At 52.0% G+C, this 16,401-nt stretch overlaps 1 protein-coding gene across 5 annotated transcripts; it reads left to right on the top strand.

Annotated features, from left to right (window-relative positions):
- Window positions 1-308: 308 nt before the first annotated feature.
- Window positions 309-5,897, top strand: MAMSTR (MEF2 activating motif and SAP domain containing transcriptional regulator). Of its 5 annotated transcripts, XM_060000541.1 has the most exons (10): window positions 309-456; window positions 1,008-1,091; window positions 2,227-2,265; window positions 2,890-3,065; window positions 3,244-3,428; window positions 3,762-3,864; window positions 4,078-4,272; window positions 4,560-4,769; window positions 4,848-4,902; window positions 5,123-5,897. In XM_060000541.1, exons 2-10 carry the CDS (start codon window positions 1,034-1,036, stop codon window positions 5,404-5,406), a joined length of 1,305 nt encoding a protein of 434 aa, XP_059856524.1. In that variant the 5' UTR covers window positions 309-456; window positions 1,008-1,033; the 3' UTR covers window positions 5,407-5,897. The 5 variants fall into 5 exon arrangements, with proteins under 5 accessions (XP_059856524.1, XP_059856521.1, XP_059856523.1 ...); XM_060000538.1 differs by having other exon boundaries at window positions 4,560-4,902; XM_060000540.2 differs by having other exon boundaries at window positions 2,932-3,065; window positions 4,560-4,902.
- Window positions 5,898-16,401: the final 10,504 nt, after the last annotated feature.

Below are 16,401 nucleotides of genomic sequence, written 5' to 3' on the forward strand. Positions count from 1 at the left end.
CAGGAGTTCGGGGCTCCAGTTTGAACTTTTCCCTCCCCTGAATCCGACTCTGGCTGCTGCGTCAGGGAAAAAGTAAGCGACAGGTGGCACCTGCCTATAGGGACGGGGCACGACCACCTGCCGCTGCTGCTCACCCTGAGCCCCTCTCCTGGCACCTGCTTCTGTCAGTCCTCCCGCCGCTGCCCCTTTCGACCCCGCAGCCCCAGGACGTGGAGGAGGAGCGAGCCGGGAACCCCGACTTCCGCCCCGCCCCAGGCCCTCCCAGTCCGTGCTCCCGCCCCTTCTCAGGATGCCAGGAGGGGCTCCTGTCTCCCCCCGCCCCTCTCCATCGCTCCCGACACGCCCCCAAAAGGGGGGTACGAGGCGGTCCCAGGCCGGTAGGGCGGAACCTGCCGCCTCCAGCCTTGACTGCGGGACTCAACCCGCTCCAGAGCACAGCTGAGCCGAGCCCACCTGGTGAGAAGCCCCTGGGGTGGGGGGTGGGAGGGGAACCCGCCTTAACCCTTCTGTCACCTCTCTGATCCTAGTCCCTTCCCCACAGACCGTGGCGGCTGACACCCACCCACGCCCTTCTCAAGTGCAGGTGGCAGAGACCCTTCCATTCCCCAGGGACCTATCGGGTCCCCTTTCCCCTCTTGATCAAGGCTGTTGGATTCTAGGCCCCTTAGAGTATTGAGTTCCTTCCCTTCACCCCCTTTTCCTCCCTCTCCTTTCATAGACCCGGGGTCCAGGCCACCAGTGCCCTCCTTCTTAGGACCCAGGAGTCCCAGATCTGAGGTCCTTCCTCCCCCAGACTCCAGGAGTTGGGGCCCTCAGCGCGTCCTCCCTCACACCCAGGAGTCTGGGCACCCAGCCCCCTCCTCCCCCAGGATCCAGAAGTCATGGCTCAAGGCCGCTCCCATCTCTAAGTTCCTCAGGCCCTTTCCCTGCTGTGTTCACATGCAAGGGACGCCTCCTGACCTCCACTCTGACCCTGCCTCCTGTGGGGGGCCTGCTCTCCCCGCCAGTCCAGGTGCCCATCCCAGCCTTGGCAATGACCCTGGCAGCTTCCTCCCAGCGCTCCCAAATCATTCGCTCCAAGTTCCGATCTGGTGAGAGTCTTCTCTCTGTGCACGTAGGGAAGGGAGTCTGGGAGTCCGCACGGCGGGGTGACATGGGAGGGGGGTGGTGACACATGCCAAAGGCATGTGTTTTCTGTGCAAGAGATTATTTATGTAAAGGAGGCCCCAGCAAAGGGGTGGAGTTGTGGTTGACAGTGAGTGTGCAAATGGCTGGTGCAATGCTCACGTGAATAGTGGGGAATGGGCGGCTAGGGGTGGGTGTGCAGAGGACCAGGTACTGCAAAGGAACAGGGGCTTAAATTGACACCTGTGCAAATCGGAGGAGCGCCCAGTGTGGAACTGTGGGCAAGGGGACAATGAGCTCTCAAGCCTTGAAAGCGGCAAAGGTTGCATTTCAGGTCCCAGCACAGGTGAAAAGTGTGCAAGTGGATACACCTGGAGGTAAAGTCCTGAGTAGACAGAGTGTACTTGAGTGTGCAAATGAGTCTGCTTCTGTGGTTGGGTGGGTGCGAAGACACCAGTAACCAAAGAGCAAGGAGTGTGCAAAAGAGTGCACGTGTACAAAGAAATGTGCAAAGAGAGATCCTTGCTCCACAACTGGGGGCCAAATTCTGAATGCGTTAACGTGGCTGGGTGTGTGCCGAGACAGTGAGCCTAGGATGAAGAGTGGCAAAGGGTATCAGTGCACAAAAGTGCTGTAGATGCAAAAATAGAGGCCAGGGAAATGCGTGTTTGAAGGTGGGTGTGCAAAGGGGGCGACTGAGGGGAGGCCCAGAGGTAGTGCAGAAGGGAGTGGGCGTGTGCAAAATGGGGTGTGGGGATGAAAGGGGGCGAGGTACAAACACTAAGATGGTGATTGGGCGGAGGATGGGGTGGGCATCAGCTGACGAAGGGGGCAGGTGGAGGAGTTGGGGGCAGGGCTGCCTCCTGCCTGCACCGCTGGCTGGCTCCTGGCCCCAGAACGGCTCTGGCCTTCGGCGCTGTGCTGGCAGGGAACAAGCAGGAGGCCCTGGAAGGGAGCAGGCTGCCCGCCCACCCGCCTGCACGGGGTGTGTAAGGGGGCTGGGCACACGTGTCCCGCCAACAACTGCAGCTCACACTCGCCTGCCAGGCCAGGCTCTTGGACACTCCCTTCCCGCCTTTCTCCTCCCACCTTCCTCCACAGTCCTCCAGCTTCGGATCCACAGACGCTATCAGGACACGAGTAAGTGTGGGCCCTGAAAGGGAGGGGATGGCGGCCCTACTCCCTTGGGGCACCCTGGAGTGCAGCTGCCACACATCTTGTTTCGGTTCCGGAGCCTCAGCGCCTATGCCCCAGGGTACATTGCAATCCCATCCTGCCCTTCCCCAGGACCCAGGAGTACAGATCCCTGGCTGCCCCACCCCTAGGAGCTTTTCTTCCTGCTCTTGGGCTTTTCCCACTCCAATGAAATGCATGGATCCAGATCCTGTTTCTTTGGAGAAGACAGGCATCCCACACCCCACACTTGGCACACATACAAATCTCAGGATGTGGCTTTCAGCTTCTTTCTCCCCAAGAACCAGGAGTGCTGGTCCCACCCCTGTCCCAGCAAAACCCCAGGAATCTGTGATCCTCAGCTACCACACCCCTCGGTGACTGAGGAGGAGATTCCTGCCTTTCTTCAGAATGTAAAATTCTGGGTCCCTAGCACTTCTGCCCTTAGATCCAGGAGTCCAGACAACCAGCTCCTGCCACTTGGGTTTCACTCCCTGGCTCTGTCCTCTTGCACCCGGGGGGGCGGTGGGGCCTCCAGGGTCCTCCTTCCCATGCAGCCTTGTTTCTCCCTGCCTGGCTTGCTGCCTGCAGGCCTCTCAGGGTCCTTTGCTGCCTCTCCATTCTCGGATCCAGATCCATGGATCTCAGCCGCAGACCCGGCTCTGGCTCCGGCCCCAGCCTCACCCTCGAGCCCAGCGCCTTTCCTCTTCAGCCCTGGGGTCCTTCTCCCTGAGCCAAAACACTACCCTTGGCGGTCCCTGAAGAAGGTGAGTCTCGACCAGAGTGAAGGGAAGTCCCCCTGAGAGTCTAGCCTTGGTCCTCCTTACTGCTGCCCATTTTGCTCCTCTCTGATGGGGACAAGCCGACCCCGTACTTTTCATGGGGCTCTGGGGCAGGAAAGTGGGAATGGAGCAGAAGCATTTGACGTCATACCTGCTTTTTCAGGAGTCTTCCAAGATCTCCCAACATTGGAGGGAGCCCAAGCCCAAGAAGAACTTGACATACCACCAGTACATGCCCCCAGAGCCGAGACAAGGGTCCAGGGCAGACCCCCAGGCTGAAGGGTCGGCCTTGGGTCCCCCTGGACCACCTCCATGGGAATGGACAAACTCACAGCAGCCACCTCCTAGGTATGACCCCTGTTTTTGTTCTCTGGGAAGTTCGGGCCCCCAGCTCCCTCCTCCCCCAGGACGCAAGAGTCCAAATCCCCGGCCCCTCTTCCTTCAGTTCCCAGAAATCCTGACCTCATCCCCGAGAGCCTGAGCCACCTCCTCCCCACCCCCGCCCCCTGCCGCGGTTCCTCGTCTCTCAGGCACCGGAACTAGCCTCCCCTGTTCTCGCGGAGCTTCAGAACTCAGGTCCCTTGCTTTCCTGCATCTTCACGAGCCCCTGTCTTTGAGGACTCCAGAATGCCTTTTCTCTCTGCTCCTTCTAACCTGTTTTCCCTTCACAACTCTCGCCAGGATGAAGCTCAGTCCCCTCACTCCCTCCCCACCAGGAGTCCCCAGCCCCTCGCCCTCTCCACACAAGTTGGAACTTCAGACTCTCAAACTGGAGGAGCTGACGGTGAGTTTGGGGAGTAGCTTCCCAGGCTGGCCCTCTCGCTCAGTGGGGACCCAGAAGTCTAACCTTGCAGCCTCTGCTCCATTGGAGATCCAGGACCTAGGGTCCCCAGTCCCTCCTCTCTCGGTTTCCAAATGTCCAGCTCCAACCTCCCCCTCCCCACCACCTGCGCCCCGGAGCCCGCCTAGCACGGCCTCTTTCCGCCTCCCTCCCTAGGTCTCAGAGCTCCGGCAGCAGCTGCGCCTGCGGGGCCTCCCAGTGTCTGGGACCAAGTCGATGCTCCTGGAGCGCATGCGCGGTGGCGCCCCGCCCCGCGAGCGGCCGAAGCCGCGGCGCGAGGAAGGTCCGGCGGGTGCTCCCTGGCCTCGCTTCAGGCGCAAGGCTTTGGGAGCCGCTGGGAGGCCGGGCTCGGTGAGAGCGGGACTACGCGCATGGACCAATGAGGAGAAGACAAAGCGGGACGGGGCGGGAAGTCGAGAAAAGAATAGCCAATAAAGTGTGGGGGGCGCGGTTAAGAGCAAAGGGGGAGGATCTTAAGGGAAGGGAAGCCAATGAAAGAATAGGGGGCGAAGCCGAAGGGAGCCATGGATGAGTGAAGGCCTGGGCCGGGACCAGGAGGTGGAGCCACAGGTAGCGAGTGGATAGGGTTGCTCCCCGTGGGCACGGCTTAAAGGAACTCGCCCTCTTCGCCGTTCTAGTTGAAGCCGAGTCAGACATCTCACTCGCTGCCCCCTCCACCTGCCGCGGAAACCCTTGTGACGGCTCCGGCTCCTGCTCCGGCTCCGGCTGCATCGACGGCTCAGGCTCCAGCTCCAGCTCCAGCTCCAGTACCGATTCCTTCTTCAGCAGCAGCCTCGACAGCCCTGACACTGGAGGAGGAGCTGCAGGAAGCGATCCGCAGAGCGCAGGTGAGAGGGAGCGGGCCTAGGGTCTCAGTCAGGATCAGGCTGGAGTCCCAGGTTCACGCCAGTTCTGCCCGTCCACAGTTGCTTCCGAACCGGGGCATCAGTGACATCCTGGAGGATCAGGTGGAGCCTGAGGGTAAGAGCCGAAGTCCTAGATTTGGGGGGAAAGGGGGCCGAGGTTCTGGGCTTCTGTGTTCGCGGGAGGAATAGGTTGGTATCTGGACTCCTGAGGTGTCTGGACTCCTGAGTCCTAGGGAGGAATGCGCTGGGGGCCTAGACTCCTGGAAAGGACGAATAGGGAGCTGGGGTCCGGATCCCTGCCTTCCTAAGCTCACGCTTCATTCCTTTCCCTACAGACATGCTGCCCCCCATTCCCCTGGACTTCCCCGGCTCCTTCGACTTGCTGTCCCCCTCCCCGGACTCTGAAGGCCTCTCATCTGTCTTCTCTTCCTCGCTCCCATCCCCCACGAACTCCCCATCCCCCTCTCCCAGGGGCCCCACCGACTCCTTGGATTGGCTGGAGGCTCTGAGTGGGGGTCCCCCACTGGGCTGTGGCCCCCCAGCCCCCAGCATTTTCTCTGCTGACTTATCTGATTCCAGTGGCACCAGGCTGTGGGACCTGCTGGAGGATCCATGGTGATGGATTTTGGGGTTTCCAGGGACTGTGAACTGGTGGGGATGGAGAGGCCACAGAGATAGACTCCCTGAGGGAGGGGTTGGAACAACTAGCAGAATCACTCCCACCACAGACACAAAATCAGAGACAACTCTCATGCCCACCTGGCCCCTGCACTGCTGCTGACATGCCAACCTCCTGACTTCTGCCTGACCTCCATGTGATCCCCTCCATGGTTGTGTGGTTGGGGGCAAAGAGGTTTCATTTGCTGCTGACCAGGGCAAAACAAGCTGCTTGCTGCTCCCCTCAGAGAACTCCTGGATGTTTTTGTTCCCACTTTCATCCCCCCATCCCACTGACTAGATGGATGCCTGTTGCTGGGGAGTCTGGAAGGTGGTCTGTGCTTTTTGGATGCAGGAGAGGGACAGGGAAGAGTAGGGAGAGAGAATAGTCTGCCAGACCCTTGGCTTCTGATTGGAGATGAGAAAAATCAGATGTGTCACAACTGGGGTCAGATTCTCTCGGAAGCAGAGTCTGAGACAAGGTTTGTGTATCCATGACTTGGGAAAGAAATGCTCCCAGGAGAAACCAATGAAGGAATAGATGAAACAGGACAGCGATGGGGGAGAAGACTAGCTAGAATGCGATTTCAGGTGAAGTCCCAGCCTTAGCCTGATCCCATGGGGAGCTCTGCAGGATAAATTAAGTGGTAGAGTCTTTCCCTCCTTGAGGCAAAGGGAACTGGGCTTTTGAGGCAAAGGGAGATCCCTGTTTGGGTTTATTATTGCTGAATAACAAACCGCCCCTAAATTTAGAGTCTTAATTCCTGTCTGTGATTGTTCACAATTCCATGGATTGACGGGGCTCAGTGAGGCATCATATAATGTCAACTAAAGCTGCAGTCCTCTTAGGGCCCAACTGGGCTGGAATATCCCAGATGGCGCACTCAGGTGCCTCTGGCACCTGGCCAGGGATGGCTAGTAGGCTTGACCCTACTGGGCTGTGGGATATCTGGACTTCTCTCATTCTGGGTTTGGTCTCAGTGCTCTCCCTCTCCATGTGGTTCCTTTCTCCAGCAGGTAGCTGGACCCCTCACATGGTAGCTCAGGGCCCCCCAAAGTGAGCATTCCTAGGGGAGGAAGCAAAAACTTCCAGTCTCTGAAAGACTAAGCTTGGAACTGGCACAACGTCACTTCCACCACATCTTATTGGTTAGTGCGAGTCAAGGTAGCCCAGGCTGAATATGATATGGGATAAGACTACACAAATGTATGAATACCGGGGGCGTGGTCATTGGGCACTGTCTTCGGAGACCTGCCACTACACCCCTCTAGGCAGTCATGGGCCACAGGTCACAAGAAGGGGCCAGGATATAAACTCCAGGCACCTCAAGCTCAAGGGCAGTCTTGGGAACAAGGTTGCAGGGTAAGCCCTTAGCAGCAAACTGTTTTAAAATATAGATTTATTATCATTCAGGTATGGTGAGGCCAGTAGATCGGGAGACAATTGCCATTGAAAAGATAGTTTGTTATTTTCAGAGATCCCAAAGGAAGGGGGCATGCCAAGCTCTGCAGGGCACCAGGGTCGGTCAGGAGTTAGAGGGGAAGAGGAGAAACTTGGACAAGAGTCTTGACTGTGGTTTCCTTGGGAAGGAACAGATGAGGCAGGGTAAGCTTAGGATTGTCTAGTTTGAATAATTTCAGCAGGCTCTGGGGTGTAAGGGTTGTCCCCAGTTGCCTGGAACTTGGCCCTGGGGTGACTAGGCAGATGAAAAGTGACCTGAAGTATAGAATGCCATAAAGGAAGTGGTTGGGGGTATGGGCTCTGGGTTGGTTGCTTTGCATGTGAAAGGCATACTTACATGTCAGTCCTTTATTACCTCTAGGAATTGGCTAGCCCTGGGAGGGGCAGTCCCTCCAATGTCAGCAAGGCCCCAGATGTCAAAGCACCAGAAATACAGAAATAAAAAGCCATGATTAATGCATAAAGCACACAGAAGCCGGGTGTTGGGTGCACAGACCTGGTAAGAGGAATCTGAGGGGACCTGGGCAGGCTGCCAACAGTGTCCACTACAGGTGGGAAGGTACAGTGGATTAGTTATGTGTTACAGGACCTAGAACCAGTGACTTCCCCTGGCTTGCTGTCATGTCAGTTTCCTTATTTGTACCTACAGCCAAGTGTGGCTGAGAGAGTTCACTGAGAATGTCCATGAACTGGACCTGGCATGTGACGTGTGATGATAAACATTAATCACCATTATTAGCTGCTGATCGACAATTCTAGTGCCTCGAAGTGTGTAAACTCTGGTGAACATTGAGGATCCAAGACAAAAATGGAAGGGAACAAATGCTCGTTACCATGAGGCAAAGGGAATCTTTGATGTCTTCCAAACCAATCAGGTAGAATTTGTCCTCCTTACTTTCCAGATGAATTAATTAAAGATCAGAGAAGGAGAGCGACCTGCTCAGTGTCACACAGACAGGAGGTGTTGGAGTAGAGTTTTTGGGGTTTTTTTTGCAGTACGCGGGCCTCTCACTGTTGTGGCCTCTCCCGTTGCGGAGCACAGGCTCCGGACGCGCAGGCTCAGCGGCCATGGCTCACGGGCCCAGCCGCTCCGCGGCATGTGGGATCTTCCCGGACCGGGGCACGAACCCATGTCCCCTGCATCGGCAGGCGGACTCTCAACCGCTGCGCCACCAGGGAAGCCCCTGGAGTAGGGTTTTAAATCAGATTAATATGTCTACAGCCTGTACCCTCAGGGTTGAAAAATCAAAGAACCTCAATCTCTGCTCTGGTGAAGCTCAGACATTTGCAAAGAGAGTCCCAAGGCAGGGTGATAGGTATTTTCATGGCAAAGGTACAAGGAATAGGAGGGGCGTGACTCCTAGAAAGTGACCAGAAGCTGCAGGGGAACGGGACAGGGTGGTCAGAGAAAATATTTTTGCCAAGACGCAAAGGGTGAGGAGAAGCTGGTCAGAGGAACCTCTTGGAAGACAGCATCCTTGTAGAGGGAGAAGAACATGCAAAGGCTTGAAGGTGTAAAGGGCGCTGCCACCTGGGGAAACTTGTGAGGTCAGGGTTCCTGGAATAAAAGGTGGGTGTTGGTGCTGCGGCAGAATTCAGGGCTGAAGAGGTGGTGGCGGCCGAGTCCTACAGGACCCTTCACATCAGGATGAAAATTGCTGGGAAAAGGGTACAGTCAGCCCTGGAAAGTTCAGAAGGGGTCTGGCAGGTCTTCCTCTGTCTCTCTTTCCCTTCTGACACTTCTATGCCTATACCCCTATATCAGTCTGTTCCCATCTTTGCCTGCCTCTGTGTCTTCACTCTGTCCCCATCTCTTCTGTGTCCAGAGGAGGGTGGCCTTGGGCTGAGAGCCTGTGGGCCCTGTGTGCAGTTTCAAAGAGAGTCAGGGCTAGGGGCGGCTAAGGAATTCTCTGGAAGGTGGAGATTTGAAAGACAGACCCAGGATTGCGAGGAGTGTGCAGGTTTGAGTCCAGAGTCTGAGGGGCGGGCTTGGGTCCTGCATTCTCCATGGCCTGTCCCTCAGCCCTCTTCCAGACATGTCAGCTACTTCCTCCTGCCCCTGAGGCAAGGACTGGGCCTCCCCCAAGGGGGTGGGGAAAAATGAGGGCTGGACCTATGGGGGAGCTGGGGGGAGGATGAGGTCAGATGGGGACCCCTCCCCCCACCATGCTGCCATCCCACGATCTCAATGGAAGCATGAAAAACACCAAGAATATATTTGACAAATTACCAATTTATTTTATAGACGTATTCCCCAGAAAGGTACATTCATATTCATTGGGTAGACTGGAGAAGAATATATTTTGCCTTTCTCCCCCTTCTCCTTCCCTCTGCTTCTCTTCCCTGCCCCCCAACCCCATTTCTCCCTCCCTCCCTTCGTATCTCTCTTTCTCCCTCCTTTCTCTGTTACCACATAGCTAACTGGCTGCTTCCAATCACTGACTTCTATTCTATTCTGCCTTTTACCTCTACGTTATTATTATTATTATTATCATCATTATTATTTGGCCTCGCAGTTTGTGGGATCTTAGTTCCCCAACCAGGGATTGAACCTGGGCCCTCAGCAATGAAAGCATGGGGTCCTAACCACTGGACCGCCAGGGAATTCCCATCATCCACCTTCTTTTTTCTTTCTGCTTCACCAGAGATGACCACCCCCCAGCTCCCAACTCCACCAACCATCATCGAGCACAGCCTCTTAGGGACCTGTGGGAGAATTTCTCTGGGAAACACACCCAGGAGAGCTTGACACAGAAGCAGGTGCCTTGGTGGTTGAGGGTCATCTCTGGGGCCAGATTTACCTGTGTGGACTTATCTCTCCATCACTAGCTGCCTGGCCTAGGGCAAGCCATTTAACCTTTCTGTGCCTCAGTTTCTTCATTCATATAATAGGAACAAGGGCAATAGTACTTTGTGTGGGTGGTGTGAGGAATAAATGAGTTGACCTGTGTAAGGTGCTTAGAACAGTGCCTGGCGTATAGTAAGTGCTCATTAAGTGTCAGTGACTGTCACCGCCCCACAGGATTGATTTGATTTCCACTCCTCTGCCAAATGGCTGTGTCCCCCCATGCCACCACCGTGTGTGTACGAGGGTTGCCCTGCCCTTGGTGTTGTCCAGCTATCTCATTTTCAGTCTGTCCACTGTTACCTCTTGTTTCTCTCAAATCTTGTTTATCCCTGATGGTGGGTGATGGGGACTCCCATACCTCAGACAGCCTGGTGATGAAGACCTCAGAGCCAGGGCAGGGGGGCGTTAGATGGCTGAACTGGGAGGAAAAGAGGGAAATGGGAATTGTGAACATTTATTCTCTAGAAGACAGGCTCTTTCCTTCCCTTGGGCAAACTGCTTCAGTGCCAAACCTTCATTCAGACTTTGAACCCAGCCCCTCCCTATCTGGGGATCCTAGACAAGTCGTTTCTTCTCTCTGACCTCATAGATGACCAGGTTCCTAGGTATTTTCCCAAGAGAAGTGAAAACATGTTTGCATAAAGACTTGTACACAAATGTTGAGAACAGCATCATTCATTATAGCTCTAAACTGGGGAGAGCCCAAATGTCCATCAGATGGTGAACAGATAAGCACCCCATGGGACACCCACACAGTGCAATGCTACTCAGCGGTGAAAAGGTGGTGAATGGTTGATGCCTGCAAGGATATGAATGAATCTCAGAAACACGAGGCTAAGTGAAAGAAGTCAAACACAAAACACTAAACATGGAACGATTCTTTATGATTCTAGAAAAGGCAAAACTAAAGTGACCAGGAGGTGTAACCAAGCACGACCCTATGGAGCCTTCCCGGAACAGATCCCCCTATGTCCTCCACATACCTCTTGTCTGTAGAAACACTTTAGCCTCCTAGGCCTTCCCCGAGTTACAAAGAATAAATTTTATCAGAGAGGTGAGATATGCAGAAGCAAAGGAAAAACAGTCTAGCAAGACAATAATAGTTTAGCCATTAAACAAAGTCAAGGACCTTTAGTTCCTCCTCAAGGGCTATAGATAATATTCTGAGTCATATCCTTTGAGCTGTTTTGCAGATACTGAAACCCCCACCAGGTGGAAGAAGTTAATTGTATGCTGCCCACAAGAATGTAGACCCCAGACTGGTTGGAACCAGAAGGTTGATGATGTTGACTCCCAATTACCTCACTACCAACCAATCAGGAGAATGTCCAAGAGCTGATCACGCACCCCACAGCCCCTCTCCCTTACCCTGTCTTTAAAAACCTTTCCCTGGGCTTCCCTGGTGGCACAGTGGTTGAGAGTCCGCCTGCCGATGCAGGGGACACGGGTTCGTGCCCCGGTCCGGGAAGATCCCACATGCCGCGGAGCGGCTGGGCCCGTGAGCCATGGCCGCTGAGGCTGTGTGTCTGGAGCCTGTGCTCCGCAACGGGAGAGGCCACAGCAGTGAGAGACCCGTGTACCGCAACAACAACAACAACAAAACACCTTTCCCTGAAATCCATCGGGTGTTTTAAGCACTTGCTGCCTGGACTCCTTGCTTGGTGCCCTGCAATAAACACTGCACTTGCCTTCACCACAACCCGGTGTCAGTAGATTGTCTTTACTCCACGTGGGCAGGCAGACCCAAGCTAGGTTCAGTAACAGAAGCAACTCAGTGGTTCCTTTTAGTATATTCACAGAGTGGCCCATCCAGCAGTACAATCAATATCAGAGCATTTTCACCACCACAAAAAGAGACCCCATCCATACCCATTAGCAGTCACTGCCCATTTCCTCCCAAACCTCTGCTCCTCCCACTAGGCAAACACTAATCTACTTTTTGTCTCTGGATTTGCCTGTTCTGGATATGTCATATGAATGGAGCCACATGGGGTCCATTGTGTTCAGCTTCTTTCACTCAGCATGATGTTTCCAAGGTTCACCCATGTTTTAGCATGTACAGTATTAAAATGGAGCAGGACCGTATGGTCCTTCCCCGCCATGTCCTCTGCCTGCCTTTTGTCTGTGGAAAACCTTTAGCCAAAGAATAAATTTAATCAGAGAAGAGAGAAGATGCAGAAGCAAAAAAAGCAGTCAAACAGGACAAAACAGTAATAGCTTAGTCACTAAGCAAAGTCAAGGCCCTTTAGTTCCTCTTCAAGGGCTATAGATAATATTCTGAGTCATGTCCTGTGATCCATCTTGTAGATACTGAAATCCCCACCAGGTGGAAGAAGTTAACTACATGATGACCAGAGTGTAGCCATGACATAAGCTGCCATAATTCTGAGAGTTGTCCTCAAGGAAATGGGAACAAACTGACCCTGGAACTGAAGACTAACCGTACTTAAAACAATCAAGATGATGCTGGTCAGACCACCAATGACCAATTTCAAGATGACGGTCAGAGCTGACTGCTGTTTCTGCATGTAGCCCCCTCCCTCTGTCTATAAAAGCTCTTTCCCACTGATTGTCAAGGGGGGCGAGTTGGCCTTTGGACAGAATTCCACCCTCACCCCCACCCCAGTTGCCAGCATCGAAAATAAGGCAAACTTTCTTTTCCACCAACTTTGCCTCTTTATTAGCTTTTGAGCGGTGAGCAGCCAGACCCCCACTTTCGGTTCCAGTATTTCACTCGTTTTTCTGGCTGAATAATATGCCATTTTATGAATCCACCGTATTTTGTTCATCCCTTCAGCAGGTGATGGACATTTGGGTTGTTTCCCCTTTTTGGCTGTTATGAATAATGCTGCTCTCAAACGGGTGGATATTATGTTATAAATTGTATTCACTGAAGCTGGGAAATAAAGACCAAGCAGAACAAAATGGTTGTGTTTACAGACACATCCAGAGATGGGAAAAGGATAAAGAAAGGTAGAAATATGCCAACAAAAGTGAGGATCACCATCAACTGCAGTGGAGGGAGAGAGGCTTTCTGGGTGTTTCCGTATCCTGACAGCCTCCCTGGTGTGCAGTAAAGGGTTAACTCAACAGTCTTGGGGTGCTTAAACCCTGCACATTCCAAAGAGAGGACTGACCAGTGATCAGCTCCTGGGACATAACCTCTAAGCTCTTGGCTTGTCCTACCTGATAAGAGTGTCTTTGTTTACTCGGGGCCTTGGACCACATGGTATCAGCTTAACTTCTGGAGGTACTGGAGACTGAGTAGCTGAGGTCAGTCCCATGGGCATCCAGCCATTCCTACACGACCAACCCACAGTAAAAATCCTGGACACCAAGGCTCGTGGGAGCTTCTCTGGTTGGCAATACTTAGTATGTGTTGTCCCACATCGTTGCCGGGAGACTTAAGTGCTGTTCATATGACTCCACTGGTAGGGACAACTGGAAGCTTCCACCTGGTCTCTCCTGAACTCTACCCTGTGCACCTTTTGCTGATTTTAACCTGTATCTTTTCACTGTAATAAAACACAAACATGAGTATAACGGCTTTCCTGTGAGTCCTTCCAGCAGATCATTGAACCCGAGAGCGGTCTTGGGGTCCACCGACACACCAGGTCTTAATCTGGATGGGAGTTTCTGCCGTTATTCTTTTTATTTATTTATTTATGTATTTAGGCTGCACCGGCTCTTAGTTGTGGCACGCAGGATATTCGTTGCTGCATGTGAACTCTTAGTTGCGGCATGCACGTGGGATGTAGTTCCCCGACCAGGGATCGAACCCAGGTCCCCTGCATTGGGAGCACGGAGTGTTACATACTGGACTACCAGGGAAGTCCCTGCCCTGTTATTCTTTTTTTTTTTTTTTTAATAAATTTATTTATTTATTTTTGGCTGCATTGGGTCTTCGTTGCACGGCCTTTCTCTAGTTGCGGCAAGCGGGGACTACTCTCTGTTGCGGTGCGCGGGCTTCTCATTGCGGTGGCTTCTCTTGTTGCGGAGCACGGGGTCTAGGCGTGCCGGCTTCAGTAGTTGTGGCTCGTGGGCTCTAGAGCACAGGGCTCAGTAGTTGTGGTGCATGGGCTTAGTTGCTCCGCGGCATGTGGGATATTCCTGGACCGGGGCTTGAACCCATGTCCCCTGCATTAGCAGGCAGATTCTTAACCGCTGCACCACCAGGGAAGACCCGTTATTCTTTAAACTGTGCATTTTATGAATGTTTCACATGTATGATGTTAGAATTTAAAAAAATAATCAGGACTTCGTAATGAACAGAAGGCAAATAAAGAGAAGAACTAAAAGTAAGTTTCAGGGCTGGGTTGCTGCAGAAGGCTTGCTGTGGCTGTTAAGAAAACATGCAAAAGAGAAATAGCTTCAAGGCGAGCAAAGTGAAGAATGACTCAATTCACTTTGGCCTACTGAGTTTTAGAATCGGAGAATCTCGCTTAGCAGACTGACTTCAAAGCTCAGGAGAAGTGATAAAAAGACTAAAAGAGACCTCATTCAAAGAGAAATGTAATTGAAGATGGTGCCGTTTTCCCTCAAAGAAATCGGAGAAAATTGTAAAAGATGGTAATATCCACCTTTGGCAAGACTGTGGGAGAATGGGCTTGGACAGAATATAAATGGGGTTGGACAGACTATAAATTTTTTCACAAGTTATACAGCATAGTTAATTTTAAACGCACACTTCATGACCCAGAAATTTCAATTCTAATAATATATCCTTTAAAAGAAATATTAGTATGCATGCATAAAGATTTCCCACACTATAATGACAAGGATATTCTCCCCAGCATTATTTGTAATAGCAAAAAATAACAAACACCCTAAAAACCTTCAGGTGGAGTATGGATGTGCCATAGTTGAGGAATACAATAGAATCTTTTGCAACTACCGAAAGAGAGTGGAAAGATGCTTACTACACAATGCAGATTTAAAAAGAACAGCAAGGACTTCCCTGGTGGCGCAGTGGTTGAGAGTCCGCCTGCCGATGCCGGGGACACGGGTTCGTGCCCCGGTCCGGGAAGATCCCACATGCCGCGGAGCAGCTGGGCCCGTGAGCCATGGCCGCTGAGCCTGCGGGTCCAGAGCCTGTGCTCCGCAACGGGAGAGGCCACAACAGTGAGAGGCCCGCGTACCGCAAAAAATAAAATAAAATAAAATGTGAGAGTCATCAAAATACAGCATGTGAAACTATGAAATCACCCAGGGAGAACAATGGGCCATGGATAGAACCCTAGGAAAACTAATTCCTGGAAGGAACACCCCATGACCATGAACATAATTAATTAAATTAAAATGGACAGGGCAACAGCCAGCCTTTTACTGAAGCTTGGTTCACTGAAGAAACTCCATAAAATCACCAGAAACAACCCTCTCCCCTCCCCACTTTCTTAGGTACTTTTAGTTTCCTAAGGTTGCTGTAGCAAAGTACCCCCAACTGAGTGGCTAAAAAAGCAGAAATGTAAGGTTGCGGGGTCAGAATAATTCCCTAGGTAATGACAGGAGATGCAGTAGTAAGGAATCCCAGGAGGAAATACCTCCTATCCTAATATCCCACCACATACAGTCAGCCTCCAGAATCCAAAGTGACCTGAGAATCGCCCCCTTCCCTCAGCTATGGGGTAGAGAGGGTGAGCTGTAAAAAGAAACAGTTAGGAGTAGATCTCGGGACAGTGACGGAGGGGGAAGGAAAATAATCAACCTGAAAATGAACACATATCTTCATGTGCTAATTGACATTTGCTTATCATCATTTTCAAACCATCTGTTCAATTTCTTTTTTTTTGCGGTACGCGGGCCCCTCACTGTTGTGCCTTCTCTCGTTGCGGAGCACAGGCTCTGGACACCCAGGCTCAGTGGCCATGGCTCACGGGCCCAGCCGCTCCGCGGCATGTGGGATCTTCCCGGACCGGGGCACGAACCCACGTCCCCTGCATCGGCAGGCGGACTCTCAACCGCTGCGCCACCAGGGAAGCCCATCTGTTCAATTTTTTTTGGCCCATGTATTCTAATGAAGCTTTTGTCTTTTTCTTATTGACTTATAGATATTCTTTATATCTTCTGCATATGAGCCTTGTTAAATGTAGATACTGCAAACATGAAAAGTCTTTTTTTTCTTTAGCTTTTTATTTTTTATTTTTTTTGCCACACCTTGTGGTAGGCAGAACTTTCCAGCTCATAAATTGAACCTGCACCCCCTCTCGTGGAAGCAAGGAGTGTTAACCGCTGGACCACCTGGGAAGTCTGAAAAGAGTCTTTTAATGAATCACAGTTTTTCATTTTAATGAAATCCAACATACCAATGTTTTTATGGTTACTGGGTTTTTTTTGTGTGTGTCTTAGTTAGGAAACCTTTGCCCACATCAAGGTCATGAGCTTTTCTTCCGTGTTTTGTTCTAGAAGCTTTATGCTTTTAGCTTTCACCTTCTGGTTTGTGATCCATCTTGAATTAACATTTGTGCATGGTGTGAGGTAGGGGTCAAGGCTTACTTTTTCCCTATGGGTATAGGATTTCTTGCATTTATTTATTTATTTTATTTATTTATTTTAAAATGATTATGATTTTTTTAATATTAGTTTTTTTAACATCGTTACTGGAGTATAATTGCTTTACAATGTTGTGTTCGTTTCTGCTGTATAACAAA

The sequence above is a fragment of the Delphinus delphis genome, chromosome 20 (assembly GCF_949987515.2).
Source record: "Delphinus delphis chromosome 20, mDelDel1.2, whole genome shotgun sequence".
NCBI lineage: Eukaryota > Metazoa > Chordata > Mammalia > Artiodactyla > Delphinidae > Delphinus > Delphinus delphis.